Here is a 19187-nt window from a genome sequence, read left to right as displayed (position 1 = left end):
TGTGTTCAGAGGTTTATATTTAAATTCATGGAGGTACACAATGCAACCTACACTATTACCATGGTCACACAAATGTAATGCTCGATCAAGGTACATTTGGCATGTAATAATGAGACAGCAGTTTAAAATGTCAGACAAAAGCAAAATATGAATAATCTTGCAACATTAGTACAGTTACCAAGTAGTAGAGTTAAAATATAAAATTAACAAAAAAAAGCTTATTTTACAACCCAGTGCCTCTTAGAACGGCCATAATTATCTTCATAGCACACAAGGGCCCTTTTATTTAACAAAACAACAGTAACTCTAGCAAGCCAAATATCAATATAAATATGTCTGTAAGGTGCAAAGACCTTCCTCGCAAAATATACTTCACACACACACGTTTCTCACACAAACACACACGCACGCACCAATGTGCACACAGTGACTGCCGAAAGTTGAGCTCTTCCTTTACCTCTCAATGTGCTTGCCGATCAGAGCGTGAGCTCGATGCATAAGTGCTTAAGAGAGTCTTTCCTCTCACCCATGATGCAAAGTTACACAAGCTGTCCTCTGTCTCCCATTGTTCGGTATTCATATACACACACCATTAACTTGTTTATATAATAATATCAGAAAGGCGCCAGCTAGTGGTCAGAGGAGGAAACGGGAAAGTTTTCTGTACAATCTATGTACAGTGTGCTACCTGTCCACTTCCTGTTTTTAGTCTTCCTCAGGAACCAACATCATTAGACACAAACACACGCTTTGTACAATAAAAGCAGAACGTTTCAGTCACACATGCTATCACCTCGCAAATAAAGCAGTCCTGTGTTACGTAAAAGTTAAGGTTGAAACTATTTTTTCATTCAGGTCGTACCTTATGTATGTTTAATTAGACTTTTGTGCAAGAAAATCTCAAATAGGACTGTAGATGAAATGTTAAAGTCCGTCAGAAGACAGCTCAGTCAGCTACACCCCCTCCCCGGTCTTTTATTTAATATCAGTAGTAGAAAGACTAGCGTTAAAGTCTTGTTTCTTTCAGTAAATACATGTGTTTCAGTCAGGGTTTTTGTTACCCTAGAAATAAAGTCTTTTTTATAAAAGGAAAAACGGAAGAGAAAGACCACATTGTTCGCTCTCTGTTCAGCATCAGGAGGTAACAGTGCTGGACATGAGATGTAGAGACAGAAGAAGTGGAGTGTTTTGTCTCTGAATGTGGTCCTGTTACACGCCATCTTTGCCTTGAGCTCCCGTAACGGTCTTGATGGAGGTTAACGTCCGGTTGAACCACGTCTTTTTGGCTGCTTGAACTTCGTTCAGAGCCAGGCCGAGATGGTGCTCCAGGTCCTAAGGAAACAAAGCAATTAACTGCTTCAATACTAAGTAAATTAGCTTATTACAAGGGAAATAAGCCTTAGGGTTAAGAGTCTTAATCAGAGACTCAATGGTGAGTTTAATGTTCTGCCAGCTCACATCTTAAACCGTTACTTTGTACTTGCAACTGCTGTGTACTTACAATGTCACTTGTGTACATACGGTTTGTATTTAAATTTAAAGTAATTACACGCCTGACCCTATCCTTAACCCACCCCGAACTAGAAACCTACCCTGCACAACGTAGCGTATGTACATGACAAGTAAGAGATAACGAATAGGTAGCCGGTTGTTATCGCAGAAATCAGCACAGACAGTTTGATCAGGACCTGATGATAAGCGGAGGGGCTTGTTTCTGCTGCCTGTACATTATCTCGCTTATTACACAGCTATTTACCTCATAAGTAAGGTAAAAAGAAGATTAAATATTTATTTGAAATATTTTATTTGCTTATTTTTAACTCTTTCATTTAGTCAATTATGAGAAAACATTTCCCTACCAAAGATGCTTTCCTGACGAGTTTTTACAGTAATCTGTAATTCCGCTATTATCCACTAGATTCCGCTTAGGGATGGGATGATTACCGGTTTCAAGATTAACAACGATAAAATGTCCCGACAGTTAGTATTATCGTATAAAATGTAATAATCATTACAACCATGTTTGATTACCGTGATTTTGAAAACTTGCTGTAAATCCTGTCCAGACAGAATCAGTTTGACACAGGCGCGCACATGCAACAGTTTTTTGCACAAGGCAGCATTTAGGACTTATGTATTGTATTCATTCACGGTAAACTTATTAGACAGATTTATTTTTTTAACACAGAAATAATTTCAGGGACATGACATATTCAATTGTGATTTTCAAAAATAAAACTTGTTCAAATGTTTCAGTTTTCAAATCAGTTCTTTTTGAACATTTACATCTCATTTGAACAAAACCATGACAATATTGATAACCGTGATAACTTTTGTCACTATAATCATCATATGAAATTTTTAATGCTGCTTTTACCCAATTTATAAAAACTAAAGCAAAAACTTTTTTCTAAATCTGATCTCTAAAAAAAATTCCTTTACAAAGATGCAATTATTTCACTTTTTTGATTAAAATTTGGTGTTTTTGAAGGAACCTACCCATATTTTAGACGCAATAAAAAGAGAACAAATGCAGATAAGATGAACATCCCCCCCCCCATTTTGTTTGTTTGAAATCAAAGGGTCTGTTCTTTCATTTGATATATTTGTAAATTATGTATATTTATAGAAAAAAAAATTCCTGGAAGGCATTTTTTGAAAAGAAAGAAAAAAAAATCACAAAAAATGCTGGCGGGCAACTTAAAAAAAAAAAAATGAGTAAATGAATGCAGACATGAATGCGTGAAAAAAACCTGTGTTTACTTTTGGTTTTAAGATGACACGAACACGCTATTTGGTTGAATAATTTGTAAATATAATGTCATATATGTTATTAAAAGACATATTTATATTTAATTTTGTGTAATATTAAACTTTACCTGTAAAAATTATTTGCAGCATCAAGGTTAGCGTGTGTTATTAGTTTTACATTTTTGGTATCTGGAAAAACAAACCTGCAAATGTTGCAACTGGCCAATCAGAATCAAGCATTTCACTGAGCCATGTAATAAGGATGTATTAAATGTTTTTTTCTTATCTAACTATACACAGTAGTGTATATCAGGGGTTCTCAAACTGGGGTCCGGGGCGAGATGGTGCCAGGGGGGCCTTAGTTTTATGTCATTTTATAAAATACATTCATTTATCATAAAAAATGTGTAATTAAACCTAAAAAAAAAATAAGGCTACTAATCAACAGCACTACTTTGTATAACTTAATATGTTTTGTTTAATTAAAATGTAAAATTTTAGAACAGTTTCTGTGATACATTTTCTTTGGTGGGGCCACGAAGGAATGCACCGTACACAAGGGGGGCCGCACGCAGAAAAAGTTTGAGAACCACTGGTGTATATAATTAAGATACCTAATATGAAGTTGGACCAAATTAAAACGTTTCCATGAATTATATCGTCTGGACTGGTAAGTGTGGGCTTCAAGTACCTGGATCTTGCATTCGGCCTCCACCAGCTGTAGTTTGGTCTGAGCGAGCTCCAGCTCCATCTCTCTCAGCTGGTTCTTCAACGCCTCCTTCTCCTCATCTGTGTCCTCCTCGCTGCCCTCCTTAGGAGTGCTCAGCACCTTCAGCCGGCCCTCCTTACTGAACAGATTGCTGCATTTCTCACAGCCCTCCACCTTTACCTGTACAAACACACACAGATGTTAAAACCCAATACTAATATGAGTAACAGCCAATTCCCTATGTAAAGTAAACTACAGGTATAACACAAATAATGTACAGTCAGCTTCTCATTATCACTACAATTATGACAATTAATACAATTTTAAAATGAATTAATATTCAAAGTATGTGAGAAGAAAGTTATAAAACTAGCAAGCTATGTCTGAGACAACACTCAATAACATTACCTACAAGTGTAGGGAGGTTCATTTAATAAAATATATTGGGGCAAGGTATAGATTAATCCAGGACTAGGCCTTTTATGACATAGTAGGAAATACTTACAAATATACCTTACACAAAACATTACGTGTGTGCATCTTGAGACAAAACAAATGTATATTTTAAGACATGTTAGCGCATGTTGTTTTAAAATAGAGGCAGCTCAAACATGCATTTAAGTCTGGGACTAGGATAAACCCTGTTTGGGAAACCACCCCCTTAATTTTGTAATCTGTGGTCTAGGAATTTCTGTGGATGTCATGTACAGCAAAGAATATATTAAATTTGTAAGGAGTATACAGTATTAATAAAATTATACATAAATGAGAACACTAATATCTATTTATATACTATTATATTTATATCTAAATGTCTTAAAGATGAATATGCTGGATAAGTTATTACTGATCTGTGTTCTGCTGTGTTTTGTGTGTATGTGTCTTAAAGGATTACTTTTTTTTGAGGTCACACAGCTAGTGCAAGACGAGAAGTTGTGGTTTAAAAGTGCTTTTTTTTTTCTTGCCAAAAATGACGATGATTTTGCTTGATAAGACTCCCATGCTTTGGTTGGGATCATTCAGAGTTTTAAAAGCTACATTGGAACTGTAAACTGTTGAGGTCCATTTAAGTCCACTATATGGAGAAAAATCCTGGAATGCTTTCCTCAAAAAAGAAAAAAAAATGTATTTCTTCTCGACTGAACAAAGAAAGACATCCATGTTTTGAATGGCATGGGGATGAGTAAATTATCAGGATTTTTTAAAAAGAAAATGGAGTAATCCTTTATAAGGAGTGTCACAGGTCTACTGCTTCAGTGAAGAGATCATCATCACACTCAAGAGCCTCTCCATTCACCTACTTACCTCATTACAGCGCGCACACACACACATACACACACACACACACACAATATGCAAAATATGCCTCCCTATTTTCATCTGAATATTCTCTTTTACTTGAAAACTCGCATAACAGGAGAAACATAATGTAGGAACAGGAATAATTTAACCGAATGGATGAACTAATTATGTTTATTATATATATATGGTTGAAATGACAATAAAGCTTCTTGCTTTAATGATATGTTGTTGCAAATGGTTTATTCTGCTACTGGTTTAAACTATTTCCACTATCAGTAATACGTTTCTAACATAAACAGCCATCGAAATGCACTGATCTGTTTGTTTACATGCAGTCTCTGTCTGTGTGCACGAGTGTCTCACCCGGATCTTCTCCAGTTCTCCTCTGTTTGCCGTCTGCTGTTTCTCCAGCCGCTCACTGAGCTGAGAGCAGATCTGAGACAGAGACACACAGAGGTCAAAGGTCAATGGTGTTCCAGCTCAAACCATACACTATTAATGCTTTGTGTTCAAAGGGAGACAGAAAATGAAGCTTACAGAGTACAGAAGGTCAACTAACACACAATTATTCCATCTATCCTGTTATAAGATAGCAATGTGTATGAAAGCAATCCTCTTACAGTAAGTGCACTAACTGAACTACACACACAAACACAGACTCTTTAAAACCTTTTGTGATTTGACATCTTACAGAAATGTCTAATAGACTGCAAAGAATATAGTGGGGTAAGATGCGTCTTTTTATATACAGTACGTTGTTCTCTAGGCAAAATTAAATCCCATATCAAACTAATAAGTATAATCGTATACCAGAATGTCTGCTATCACACGAATTTAGAAAAATATAATCTTTTATGGTTGTTATTAGGGATGCATAACAATTAATCACGAATAAATAAAGAATAAAACTTTTTGTTTACATCATATATGTGTGTATATACACGGACGGTGTATAATAACTTTGTATAGATAAATGCACACACATGCATGTATATATTTAAGAAATGTTTGTGTATATACATTTGTATATTTGTGTAAAATTTATATTATATATAAATATAAATAATTAATATATAAATATTTTTTTAAACTTAATATTAAACATGCATGTGTGCATTTTATATATACATAATTATTATACACAGTTCACACACATATACGATGTAAACAAAAACTTTTATTCTGCTATAGATTAATCGCGATTAATCGTTATACATCCGTAGTTGTTATAGTATTAAAACATTAGCTTCGCATGCTAACATCACAGCAATCTAATGTTGAGATTCGAAGCATTAAAGTTTGATTTCTCGTTGATTTCAATCTCTGACGTGACCTTACTCAGTCAATATTAAAAATCAAGGTTATATTCACAGAATGTTCTTTACATGATTTTATGTAGAAAAAAGGATGATGACTTTAGCTGAGTTTTCATAGAAACGGTCACAATTTTATAGTTCACAAGCTCATTTAAAGTTTGTAAGTTCCGGTGCCATTCACCGTAATTGCATGGAAATAAGTGACCGGCTCTCGTTCAGTGTTTCAATGATAAAAGAAAGTCAAACAGGTTTGAAAATGTTCATTATTGACTGAACTGTTCTTCTAAACTCTTCCTCCAAATGAGAAAATAGCTGCGTTTCCATTACCCATGAAATTGCGCAAATTAAAAATACGGTCAATGAAAACACACAGATTTCGCAAAAACTCCAATATATCGAAAAAAAAGGTTTAACGCTCGCATAAAGTGGTCTATTAGGCAATTCGGAAAAGGTGTATTTCGCAAAACTCCAAAATGTGCTTTTTTAGGTCAACTGATGTATGCAAATCACTCTATTATTGAAGATGATGCGGTATGTACTAAAACCAATACTGCCAATATTGTTTGCTTGGATAACACTCATACCGTATTTTCCCGACTATAAGTCGCTCCGGAGTATAAGTCACATCAGTCAAAAATGCGTTTTGAAGAGGAAAAAACATATATAGTCGCAGTGGACTATACGTCACGTTTATTTAGAAAAATATTTCACAAAATCCAAGCCGAGGAACATACATTTAATCTGGAAAGGCAAGTTATTCAACTAAACAATAGCAGAGAACAGCAGGCTGAATAGGTGTCCGTACATGTTAAAGTAACATACACAGTTATTTACACGATACACAATAACATACATAACATACCTGGGAGGTCATTACGCATCACTGAATCTATTAAATTACATAAATACAGGAGCAGCATAGAGCAGACTCTCGCGGCTGTAGACGGTAATGGTTTCTCTTGGTTCATATGAAATAATTTTGACGTATAAGTCGCACCTGACTATACGGTACATCTCTTTCATTCTCTTTCAATTAAAATAATGACTTAAAATAGCTGACATCCTTCGACATGATGTTTGGAATGACTTTAGTCACATATCATAGATTAGTGGAAGGGGCGTGAATTCACAAAAGTTTTTTGATCAACATTTCGATAAGTTTTGCGCAAATTTGTAATGGAAACCCAGTGTATGTGCGTATTTGCTTCATACTGGGAAGGCGTCTGGCACGATACCTGCAGACCTCTCACACTTTGTGTTTAGCTGGCAGAAGAAATAAGAGCGCGAGTAAGTGTGTAAGAGAGGAGCTTGAGCTCAGAGGACGCCATTATCATGCTTCACCATCACTCACGCTGTCAGCGGCACCATTAAAATCAGCTCTGCTGGGACGAGAGCTCAACTATTTTTATCAGAGATACTCTCATACTGCACTGAAGGTAATGCAGACATCAGATCAGCCATTATTTACACATCTTACTGATATATGATAATGTAGCATTTGTCCAGTTTGTTCACCGACACATTTGGTCAATTTTTTGTCCTTTATTACAACTCTTTTTAGCTGTTATCAAAGAATCCTTTGTAGCAAAATCAATAAGGAAATAACAAAGTGTAGGTGCTGTGGCCTATAGCTGGAAGTAAACATGCATGACACACTGAGCTGCGGTGCTCGTGCGAAGCCATGTGATTTTGAATCTGGCTTGTGTCATATTGAGTTTTATTCTTTATTTCTTATAATATGAGATGTTTTGTTAATAGCATCTCTTTAAACTTCAACCGTTAAAGGTGCATTGTGTAACTTTTAGAAAGATCTCTGGACAGAAATGCAATATAATATACATAAATATATTATCAGTGGTGTAGAAAAACCTTACATAATGAACTGTATTGTTTATATTGCCTTAGAATGAGACATTTTTATCTACACACCCCGGGTCTCCTTACACTGAAGTTGCCATTTTGCGCCGCCATGTTTCTACAGTAGCCCTAAAAGCACAATTTGTTATATAAAGCGCACTTTGTCACTACGTTAGAGACGATGACATGTTTGTCCTGTGGTGGCTATTGTAGCTTGCTAGCATTATGCATTTCGGAAGGGAGGGGTGAGCTGTGGACTTGGTTGCAATTCACAGTCTCACCACTAGATCATTTACACAGTGCAATGAAAAAAAATGACTTTCTTACTTAGTATTTTTGTCTTGTTTACAGTAAAAATATCTAAAAATTCTTAAATGAAGATGCTTTTTCTTGATGAGCAAAACGACCCAAGAAAATAAGTCTAGTTTTTAGACCAAAAATATCAAATTTAAGTGATTTTTTTTCACAAAACAAGCAAAAAATCTGCCAATGGGGTAAGCAAAAAAATCTTGAACATTTTTCTTAAACACTAAATTCAAGAATAATTCAAGAAAAATTTGCATACCCCATTGGCAGATTTTTTGCTTGTTTTATGCACAAAATCACTTAAATTTGATATTTTTGGTAAAAAAAAAAAACTACACTTATTTTCTTGGGTTGTTTTGCTCATCAAGAAAAGCATATTCAATAAAGAATGTTTTAGATATTTTTACTGAAAACAAGACAAAAATACTACGATTTTTTTTCTTGAAAATCATTTTTTACAGTGTAGGAAAAAAATAAGTCTAGTTTTAGACAAAAAAAGGAACTTTAAGTAAATTAGTGCTTAAAACAAGCAAACAATCTGCCAATGGAATAAGACACTTTTTTCTTGAAATAAGTTTACTTTTTTCATAAACACTTAATTCAAGAACATTTTTCTTATTCCAATGGCAGATTTATTTATTTATTTTTTTGCTTGTTTTAAGCACAAATTCGCATACATTATATATTTTTTGTCTAAACACTAGACTTGTTTTCCTAGGTAATTTTGTTCATCAAGAAAATACATATGAATAATTTAGGAATTTTTAGATATTTTTACTGAAAACAAGACAAAAATACTAAGTAAGAAAGTCATTTTTTTGCAGTGTGGACCTTTAAACTCTATTTATTGTATTTAATATACCTGTAAAGATATTGAAGTCTTAAACTGCTGTTTGGTCAAAATAAGGGTTTCACTACATAAAAATGTCCCTTTACCACAGTTTTACAGTAAATATATAAACTGATTTCCAAACAGAAGTGAGTATCCCTATCAGAGTCCAGCACAGGTCCATTTATGGAGACCTGCCCCTGCAAAGTTCAGCATCCGATCCAACCCGTCGCCCGTGATAATATCAAATTTAAATTTCATCCAGCTACTCCTCTAACGCTCGCACCAACTAGGCTACAGTGGTTGTGATGTGATGGGTCAAATGTCACATTGTGGTTGAGTATGTTTAATGCTAATTTAAACAAACAAATGAAGAGTTTGGTTTTTTTGAAAAAAAATTTGTTACTGCCAGAATCAGTATTATATCAGGTCAGTATTTAAAAGTAAATTCTTAATTTTACGCAAAATCCAATATCCGCCATGTTATTCTGTCATCTTTTCTCCCTTTTTTCCAAAAACGCGATAAACGCCACTCCTCCTTTTCTACAGAATGCAATAAATCCGCTCCACAAATCACAGCGCACCATTCCACGCGCTGTAAACAAACAATGGCGGCGCGTTGAGTACACGGAGTCCTAGTTTTCTTCATCTACTTTATACTTCGTGATCAACAAACAAACAAAAAACAAATTATTACTTTAATGGCATTGATACACCTGTGATAGTTTTCTGTGACGGGAAAGAAACGTAATCCATCAACATCTAATAATTTACGCAAGAGGTGCTTTCTCCCGACAGCATCAAGTATCTCTCGTGCTAACACATTGACCCCAGGAGATCTTATGAAAATCTTTCCATAATTTTACTTAAAGTCAACGAAGATCAAAACATTTTACAGCTGATTCCTGTGAAAAAAGTTAAGCGACGACGTCAAGTATAACCGCAGCAATGATAGTGTTCTTAATATGAAAGTGTTTTGATTAATGCCATTAATGTTTATATTTTTAATCAGTGTATACAACTGTTCAACTAAATGAATATAACATGACAAAAATGAATGCACATTTATATAGGCTATTGATTCAATAAATTTAAAGCATTTTGGAAAAAAAACTTTTCATGGATTTATTGCATTTTGTGGAAAAAATAATTCGTTTTTATAATAAATCTTTGAAAATCAAGTTATGGATTTAAATTTTTTTATGTTTTTATAACGTAAAGATGTGATGCTATGTGAAAGTTTGTAACAGAAAATAGTGGTTTTCATCTTATCACTTACTTGGTATAGAAAACACGTTTTTACCAAAATTTGTCAAAATGGATTTATTGCATTTTGGGACCAATGTAATGTCTCTTCGTAAAGGATTCAAGTGTTCACTTTTTTCGACCGCCTAAACAATTGGCTTTCTGTGCCCTGCAAAGCCACAAAGATGGTGTTTAAAAATTTGCCCATAAATATCCTGATTTATTACATGTCTCTCTGGAATACTAGACTGTAATTGGTCAATCATGCATTGAAGTGGCCCTATTTCTTAATAACCACCACATATTAAGTGCTACTGCATGACTCATCCGAGCTCCTAACTATCTTTCGAGCAATAAAATGAAATGAAATAAAATATTCTACAATATTTGATGTCCAATTTATTTTTGCGGCAATTGGCTATTAGAAGGATGATTAATCTGTACAGTAACATTGAAATTCATTCAAAGTTTAATGGAAGTAATTTAATCAGACCACGAGGTGTTTAAAAAAGGGATATGACCGAGACTAAACTGTTCAAAGTGATTTAGGGTGTACTATAGTTTTTGTGCCCTTGTGGAGGAATATTTCATAGGAACATTACATTCACTAGAATCAGAAGACATGCTACATATCTGTATGCATGTTTACCTGTTTGTATTCTCCAATGATAGATCCGTTCTTCTTGATCTCAGACTCGGATTTGTCCAGTTCTCTCCGACACATCTCCTTCAGCTAAAAACAAAAATATGACATTTTCGACATAGGTTGAGCTTCTTTCATCTACATCACTATAGTCTTATATTTAACTCAAGTGTCCTCCCTGGAAAACATCCATCTAGTCCAAGGACAACTGTGTCCACAGGCTGTATAGGCTCTTTAATCTAAGACCTGTCCCAGAGAAACCTTAGTAATCGACTAAAACACACGTCCACCACAATACCAGTCTGTCCTTGCCCGAGGACTATAGATTTATAAAGAATAGTCTATTATGAGATACATCACCTGACACATTCGACTCACTTCCACACGATTATAAAGCCCTTTTTAAAGATTGCATTTTAGAAATGCATTTCAAGCTTGTTAAATATATGCTTATTTAACAAACTTAATAAAAAAAAGTGTGTATTTTTGTAACACATTATGTATATGAGTAAAAGATAAGTAGTTGTGTCCAAACTGCTAGTGTTTGTGGGAATCGTGAGGTGGAGGTGCCCGACCTGCGCAGACTCTTCCTCCAACCGTCTCTTCTCATCCTCAGAGTCCACAAGTTTCTGTTTAGTGATTAAAAGCTCTTTGTTGAGAGCGTCAGCTTTCTCTTCCGCCTAAAGATAAAGGTCTTTAATGTTTAATGTTCACACTAACACATGCAGTATTATTAAGATGAAAACCTGATAACAAACCAAACTTACATTGTCCAAGTCTTTCCTCAGCGCGATTTTACTGCTGACCAGCTCGTGCGCCAGGTCGTCATTTTCCTGTTCCAGACGCATGTTAGCTTCCTGTAACCGTCGGTTCTCTCTCTATAGAGCAGACACAGAGGATGTGTAAATGTGTGTGTGTGTGTCTTGTGACAGTCTATAATGGTTAACAGGAACCTTTGAGAAGAGACCTGATTAAAAATTGACCAGCTATGTGTCAAAAAGCAATTAACACATTAACTAGACTTTCATTTCCCATGCTAGCATGCACCTGTCTATTACAAGATAGAGAGTTTGTATATTGAGTGCGAGCGTGAATGATACACATAGACGATTGAATTGACATAATTCAACATATTTGCAGCTGAATAAATGCAGTAAACAGCCAAGGAACACATAACAGATGACTGATACAGATAATAAAATGATGTTGTTACAATACAGTATAGCATAAAAACACATGGCGCACATAAATATTGGCTAAAACAATCACTTATGCTAAACATTTCGGCCCATAATATTTAGGACTGAATGAAAATTCTATATAATTTTTTGTGTAACACCCCAACAAATATTTTCAATATGCACCTGTTAACCAGAATGTTAGTTTATATTTGTATTACACTTATCAATAGCACATATGATCTAAGCTTTATTTATTTTTAATAAAACATGTATAGTTGGTTAAGAAAGCATATAACCAGGGTTCGAAATGAGGGGGGTCTAGGGAGGTCTCGGACCCTCCATAAGTCATTAGGGACCCCCCATTAAGGATTCTTTTTGGATTTTGGGGGGTCTCGACAAATTATTTTTAACATTAAAAATGATTGTGAAAATCGTAGGTCTTTAGTAACGTTTTATATTTATAACAGTAATTAATTTATTTCGTAGTGCAATTGAGCAGCAATCAGGGCAGCTGTTAGCATCACAGATTGTTGTTGTAGTCTTCCAGCGCAGACACGTACTGCAGCTGAACGCGGTAAAACGAAACCTCACAAAGAGTGAAATCTCAAATGAAAATCCTGTAAGTGCTTCGATTATGTTTATATCGCCATAATAATTGCTTAGAGTAAAATATTAAGAGTTGGAGTTCCAATAGAGACAGAGCGCCGTTATGCAAATTTGAAAACCACGCCCACCGGGGGGGAATTCAATCCAACCGTCTCCATTGACTTTGTATTGCGAGAAGCCGCCTCCTTGTCATTTCTGGCTTATAACAAAAAACTGAATAATGCCTAAACGCTGCTGTGTGACAATATGTACAGCTAACAAGCCAAAGAACCCAGAAATAAGTTTTTATAAGCTGTCGAGCCGTAAAACCCAGTCTTTGAGGAGAGTGGAGTGGATCGCCGACTGCGTTTCCCCCTAGTGGACGCAGTTCTACTAGTGGAAGTGGTATGAAGGGTTGCCTGTGTCCGTTTTTGTGTCTTTAAACGCTCGTTTTTTGTGGTCGACAGCTTATAAAAACTTATTTACAGATTAAACTTAAAAACAGAATAATACCTAAAAGCTGCTGTGTGACAAGGTGTACATCTAACACGCCAAAAAAAATAAATAAGTAATTTTTTATAAGCTGTCGACTTCAAGGAACGAGCGTTTGGACGCGGAGGTGGAGGCAGGCAACTTTTCATGGTGCTCCTGTTGGTGGGACTGCGTCCAGTGGGGGGAGGCGTGGTCGGCGATCCACTTTGTTCTCCTTGGGGACTGGGTTTTGCGGCTCGACAGCTTGTGGAAGCTTGTTTCTGTGTTCTTTGGCTTGTTGGCTGTGCGTGTTGTCCCGGGGCAGCTTTTGGGCATTATTCAGTTTTTTGTTGTGGGCCAGAGGTGACAAGGAGGCGGCCTTTTGCAATACAAAGTCAATGGAGACTGTTGGATTGCTTTCCCCCCCGGTGGGCGTGGTTTTCAGGTTGTGACGCGCTGCGCTCTGTCTCTATATCAAAAGTTGCATTAACAAGATACCCAGTGTAAGGCTGTGTTAACACCAGCCGCGGTAGAGGCGTCAAGCGCGAGTGATTTCAATGTTAATTCAATGTAAAGACACGTTGGCGTGTGGCAGGAGGTCTTGCGGCGCGAATGAGGTGTTTAGCTCGGTGTTGTACACGCGATTTCGCCTTCATTTGAGAGTTGCCGAGGGAAACGCGCGAGTTGAAAATGTTTAACTTTGGCGGAAACATGGCCCACGTTAACCAATCAGGAGCTTGCTCTAGTAGTGACGCGATTACAGGAAGCGAGCGGAGTCGCAGAAGCCCCTCCCATGACGCGAATTTCCGCATGAATGTCTCAATAACTAGAATTTCCCGCGCGGCTTTCACGTGAGAATGAAGCGAGTACACTAAAAATGTTCAAGCGTCCAACTATGCGCGGTAGACGCGAATTTGACGCCTCAAACGCGGCTGGTGTGAACCTACAGTAATGCTTAGAAGAGTATGTTTGTCAACGTTTCTTGCTAGCTGTATGTGTATGAAGCCAAATAATCTGCCAGCTAACAGCAGACATAGCAGCTAGAGTAGTTATTCAAAGATAGCATAACAATTGTCCAGTCAGTGATTACAAAGATAACCAGAGCTTAATTCAAGTCTGTGAAAAGTGAATGTGATTTGAGCATGAACGAGTGTACATGAGAGCTTGGTAAGCTATCTAGGAAGATAATATTATTTTTCTTAATTTAAAATTCTGCATTATGGAGAGAAAAAGAGGAAAAAGAAAGATAAACTTTTTTCAAGGGTAAATTGTGCTTATGTTATAGCATGGCTGTTGTTGGGTGAAATTGTAGATATATTGATCAACACTTATTGTTCACAGATTTCTTCATAGCCAAATGTTTTACCATAAAATAGTAATTTATTATGGTGGATTTAGTTAACTTAGTCCTTACTCAAGGACAGAATGACATGTTATTCACTTTGTCATGTCAGGGATTAGAGTTATATAAGGTGCTGTAACTTTGTTGCTCCAGAGTTAGAGGGTTAACTTATTAGATTATAGCCATGGCACTTCTCCAGACACCACTACAATACTGGGCCTAGCCCAAACCATGAAAAACATCCCGAAATCATTATCCCACCTTCAAAATTGGTCCATATAATTTTGTCTACAATATATAGTGTAGTGAGGTAGTCTTCAGATTTTTTTAAAATTACATTTTAGGCGACGCCCCCAAGAGTCCCAAGTAATTTCGAACTCTGTATATAACGTTATACCGATTCAATTTTTAAAGGGAAAATTGAATGCCCATTTTAGCAAGGTATAATATATATCTAAAGTGTGCCTAGTTTCAGCTTAAAATACCCCACAGCTACAGTTGTGTTCAAAATTAACCCCCCAATGCTGTTAAGGGTTTTAGGGAATTTAGTGTACATTTGTAATTGTATTCAGAATGAAATCCTACAATGACTTCTTAAAGAACCATATGCAACTAAAATGACATCAATTGGTTTTGTAATATAGTAGTAAATGTTTCTTTTGTGAATTCTTCATTGACACAATTATTCAACCCCTTAAAGAACTACCACTCTGAAGAACAGAGGTTCATTGAAGTGTTTTCAATCAGGTATTGAAAACACCTGTGGATGTCAGGGAACAGCAATAAAGCCTAATAAGCACCAATAAGGCAGCTTTAAAATGACTGTGATACTCAACTCCTTCTAAACATTTACTGGTGTGGTTACAAACATGGTGAAGTCAAAAGAATGGTCCAGGAAGACAAGAGAAGAGGTGATTAATCTTCACAGGAAGGGCAATGGCTATAAGAAGATTGCAAAGATGTTAAACATACCAAGAGACACCATAGGAAGCATCATTCGCAAATTCAAGGCAAAGGGCACTGTTGAAACGCTTCCTGGTTGTGGCAGAAAAAAGATGCTAACTGCGACTGCTGTGCGCTATCTGAAGCGTAGAGTGGAAAAAAGTCCCCGTGTGACTGCTGAGGAACTGAGAAAAGATTTGTCAGATGTGGGTACTGAAGTTTCTGCTCAGACAATACGGCGCACCCTGCGTACTGAAGGCCTCCATGCCAGAACTCCCAGGTGCACCCCCTTGCTGTCTCCAAAGAATAAGAAGAGTCGACTGCAGTATGCCAAAAGTCATGTGGACAAACCACAGAAGTTTTGGGATAGTGTTCTGTGGACTGATGAAACAAAATTAGAACTGTTTGGGCCCATGGATCAACGCTATGTTTGGAGGAGGAAAAACAAGGCCTATGAAGAAAAGAACACCTTGCCTACTGTGAAGCATGGTGGGGGGTCAATCATGCTTTGGGGCTGTTTTGCTTCTGCAGGTACAGGGAAACTTCAGCGTGTGCAAGGTACCATGAATTCTCTTCAGTACCAGGAGATATTGGATGACAATGTGTTGCAGTCCGTCACAAACCTGAGGCTTGGGAGACGTTGGACCTTTCAACAGGACCATGATCCCAAGCATACCTCCAAATCCACTAGAGCATGGTTGCAGAAAAAAGGCTGGAACATTTTGAAGTGGCCATCGCAGTCACCAGACTTAAGTCTGATTGAGAACCTCTGGTGGGACTTAAAGAAAGCAGTTGCAGTGCGCAAGCCTAAGAATGTGACTGAACTGGAGGCTTTTGCCCATGATGAATGGGCGAAGATACCCGTAGATCGCTGCAAGACACTTGTGTCAAGCTATGCTTAACGTTTAAAAGCTGTTTTAACTGTAAAATGATGTTGTACTAAGTACTAAGATTGAATGTCACTTGGGGGTTGAATAAAACTGATAATGATGTGAGCACAGAAAAGACATTTGTGGTTATTTCATTATAAATGTTATGTTATATTTGTCTGACCTACACATGCCTCTTTGATGTAATTGTAAGCAGGATGACTGAATGATCAAAATCAATGTCAAACCGGCCAAAACAATCAATTTCAGTTGGGGTTGAATAATTTTGAACACAACTGTAATTTGTTATAGTATGTCCAAAATGCCCCTATTTGGGTTGGAGCAAATATTTTTATCTCTGTACCTTTAAATGCAAATGAGCTACAGCTTCCCATTCCTTTACCACCAGACAGTGAGCGCTTTTGGTTAAAATTAATCCTGTGAATACTGCTTGAGACAATAGTATTGTTAGCCGCATTAGTGCAACAATTATGCGAACAAAAACGTCTAGAAAAGCTTTTGGATAAAACTAACTAGTCAGTCGGTGGCTGTGGGCGGGGCTTTATCAGTGTGATGTCACATTAACAAGAGAATCAAAACAGCATGTCTAATGAGACGTGGGGTGGTTGTAATTACACCTTGTAAAAGTGGATTTTGCATAATAGGTGCCCTTTAAGAGATTATGTAATTATCAGTGTTTTTAAATCAGAAAACGACCAAGTATCTGCAGATATATAGATCAAATATGCTTTCATAGATACTGCTAAATAGTCATTGTCATATAACTTTAAAGATCCCTACAGTTGCGCTCCATAGCTTTACATGCCAAAGCGTAATTGCCAGTCTCTTTAAGATCACAGTAATTCTTCATGAACTGGGCTCAGGCTGAGTGACGAGCGGTTGTTATCAGGAATCCATCTGGCCATCATTTCATCATCTGTCTGAGCCCAGCAGCGACCTCTTCTCGGATATCAGCTCATTATAAGCACACATCGCATATGCTAATACATCGACGTATGGAATGGAAATGGATGAAAATGATTTGAGGCTTAAAAGCAGTTCTCACTCGAGGGAGAACGAGATCTTAGCCTAGATTAGATGCAGACGCCCAAATGCACGCATACGCAAATGGATTATGTAAATATTCACACGCGCGCAGTCGTGAAGGCAGATGTGGCAATCCTTGCAGAAATGAGTTTCAGAAGAGGGATGGATTTACCTCGTATCTGTCGATCGGCGCCTCCTGCTGTTCCTGCTGCTCTCGAATAGTGTGATATTCCTTCTCATACTTCTTTAACTTCTTCTGACTGATCTATGATGTACATAAACAAAAACAAACATATACTGTACCATTGAAATTTTTATCAAACGTATACAACACACAATGGCAAGAGGACATATGTGGGACTTTTAGAAGGCTCTCTTGTCAAAAATGCAATATAACATACATAACTATATTATTAGTGGTGTATAGGCCGTTTCATCGGGCGCACGTTGACGCGATAAGCGTCTGGTCTGAACTTTACTTCCGGTTTCTGTTTGTTTAATGGTCTGACTAGTTGCTGAAACTGAACTCTTAAACACAAACAAGTCGTAGAAAATAACAAATGTTTTGCTTTCCTATGTAATCTACGTGTTGTTTATTTTGCTTGTTATATAAATAAACTACTTTAAAAGGACTTTGTTGTTATTTATTCTTCGCTGAGTTTACCGGAAGTTACGTGACGACCACGAAAGCCGCGTGTTTATGTTGTTACTGCTGAAATGTCTATAAAGACCTTACATAATAAACTGAATTGTTTTTATTACCTTAGAATGAGCAATTTTTAATCAATATAAATCACTGGTCCCCTTACATGGAAGTTGGCACTATGTTTCTACAGTAGCCCTAAACGGAGCGCGTTTTGTCCCTACAGCAGCTGCTGTAGCTTCTCATCGCATTTCGAAATTGAGGTTGGTTGCAATTTGCAATCTCACCACTAGATGGCACTAAAAATTGAAGAGTTTCGTTGCAAAACGAGATAACCACCATTTTTTTAATTGTTCAGAAATCTCGTTTTTTGGTTGTGCATTCCAATTAATTTCAATTAAACTGCAGTTGCTTTGTTTTGATTTAAACCTTCATAACTTAAAAAATACAGTTAAGTAGCACCATAAAACAAAATAATAACATGATAACATAATAATAAACATGTTTTGACAAAAATGTAAAACAAAATGGATTTATCTCGTTTTGCAACTAAACTCTTCAATTGCAGTACACTGTAACTGTTGATTCACACCAGATGCAAGTTCAACGATTTGCGCAAGTAGATTACATACAAAGTCAATGCAAAGATGCGATCAGACGCGTCCTCGCGTGGGGCGATGTGAAAAACACGCGTTATTCGCCTCAAACGCGTGCTCGTCAAAGTTGAAAATATTCAACTCGAGCGGAAAATTCGCATGACACGAAGTTAAATCCCGCGAGTAGTCTAGAGCGAGTAACGCGATGACATGCGTTCGGTGTGTATGTAGCATAATACTACTTTGGTCAAAATGGCAATTGCTGAACCCGTTCCGTACACACATGAAATGACCATTTAGGGGTATTAACTCTCGCATTTAAATGCAGTTGTCACTCTCAAAACTTTGAAGTGTGTACAAGGCCATTATATGACATTTAATATAAAAATAAGACATTGGGCAGTGTATCAAATAGCAAACAAAACATTTGACCCTTTACATGATGGTCATATAGCTCCTTAATGACTAAGTGGACAATTCATGGTCAGAATAAAGTGCAGACCATATAATAATAGTCAAAGGGACTAAAAGTGTGTGAGAAAACAGAATAACA

At 36.7% G+C, this 19187-nt stretch overlaps 1 protein-coding gene across 4 annotated transcripts in view; it reads right to left on the bottom strand.

The window, feature by feature from the left end:
- The window catches only part of rabgap1 (RAB GTPase activating protein 1), a 120008-nt gene continuing 100821 nt past the window's right edge, over nt 1-19187 (bottom strand). For all 4 annotated transcript variants that reach the window (XM_073874033.1, XM_073874034.1, XM_073874037.1 and 1 more), the window contains 7 exons: nt 17568-17660; nt 11726-11836; nt 11534-11638; nt 10965-11048; nt 5126-5197; nt 3443-3640; nt 1-1332 (listed from right to left, as the gene is read on the bottom strand). In XM_073874033.1, the coding sequence (XP_073730134.1) occupies nt 1210-1332; nt 3443-3640; nt 5126-5197; nt 10965-11048; nt 11534-11638; nt 11726-11836; nt 17568-17660 (786 nt within the window). In that variant the 3' untranslated portion in view covers nt 1-1209. The remainder of the gene's footprint in view (nt 1333-3442; nt 3641-5125; nt 5198-10964; nt 11049-11533; nt 11639-11725; nt 11837-17567; nt 17661-19187) is intronic.

Source organism: Misgurnus anguillicaudatus, chromosome 12 (genome assembly GCF_027580225.2).
Source record: "Misgurnus anguillicaudatus chromosome 12, ASM2758022v2, whole genome shotgun sequence".
Taxonomy (NCBI): domain Eukaryota; kingdom Metazoa; phylum Chordata; class Actinopteri; order Cypriniformes; family Cobitidae; genus Misgurnus; species Misgurnus anguillicaudatus.
The sequence above is the reverse complement of the archived record's forward strand: the minus strand, read 5'-3'. Positions and strand labels throughout refer to the sequence as shown.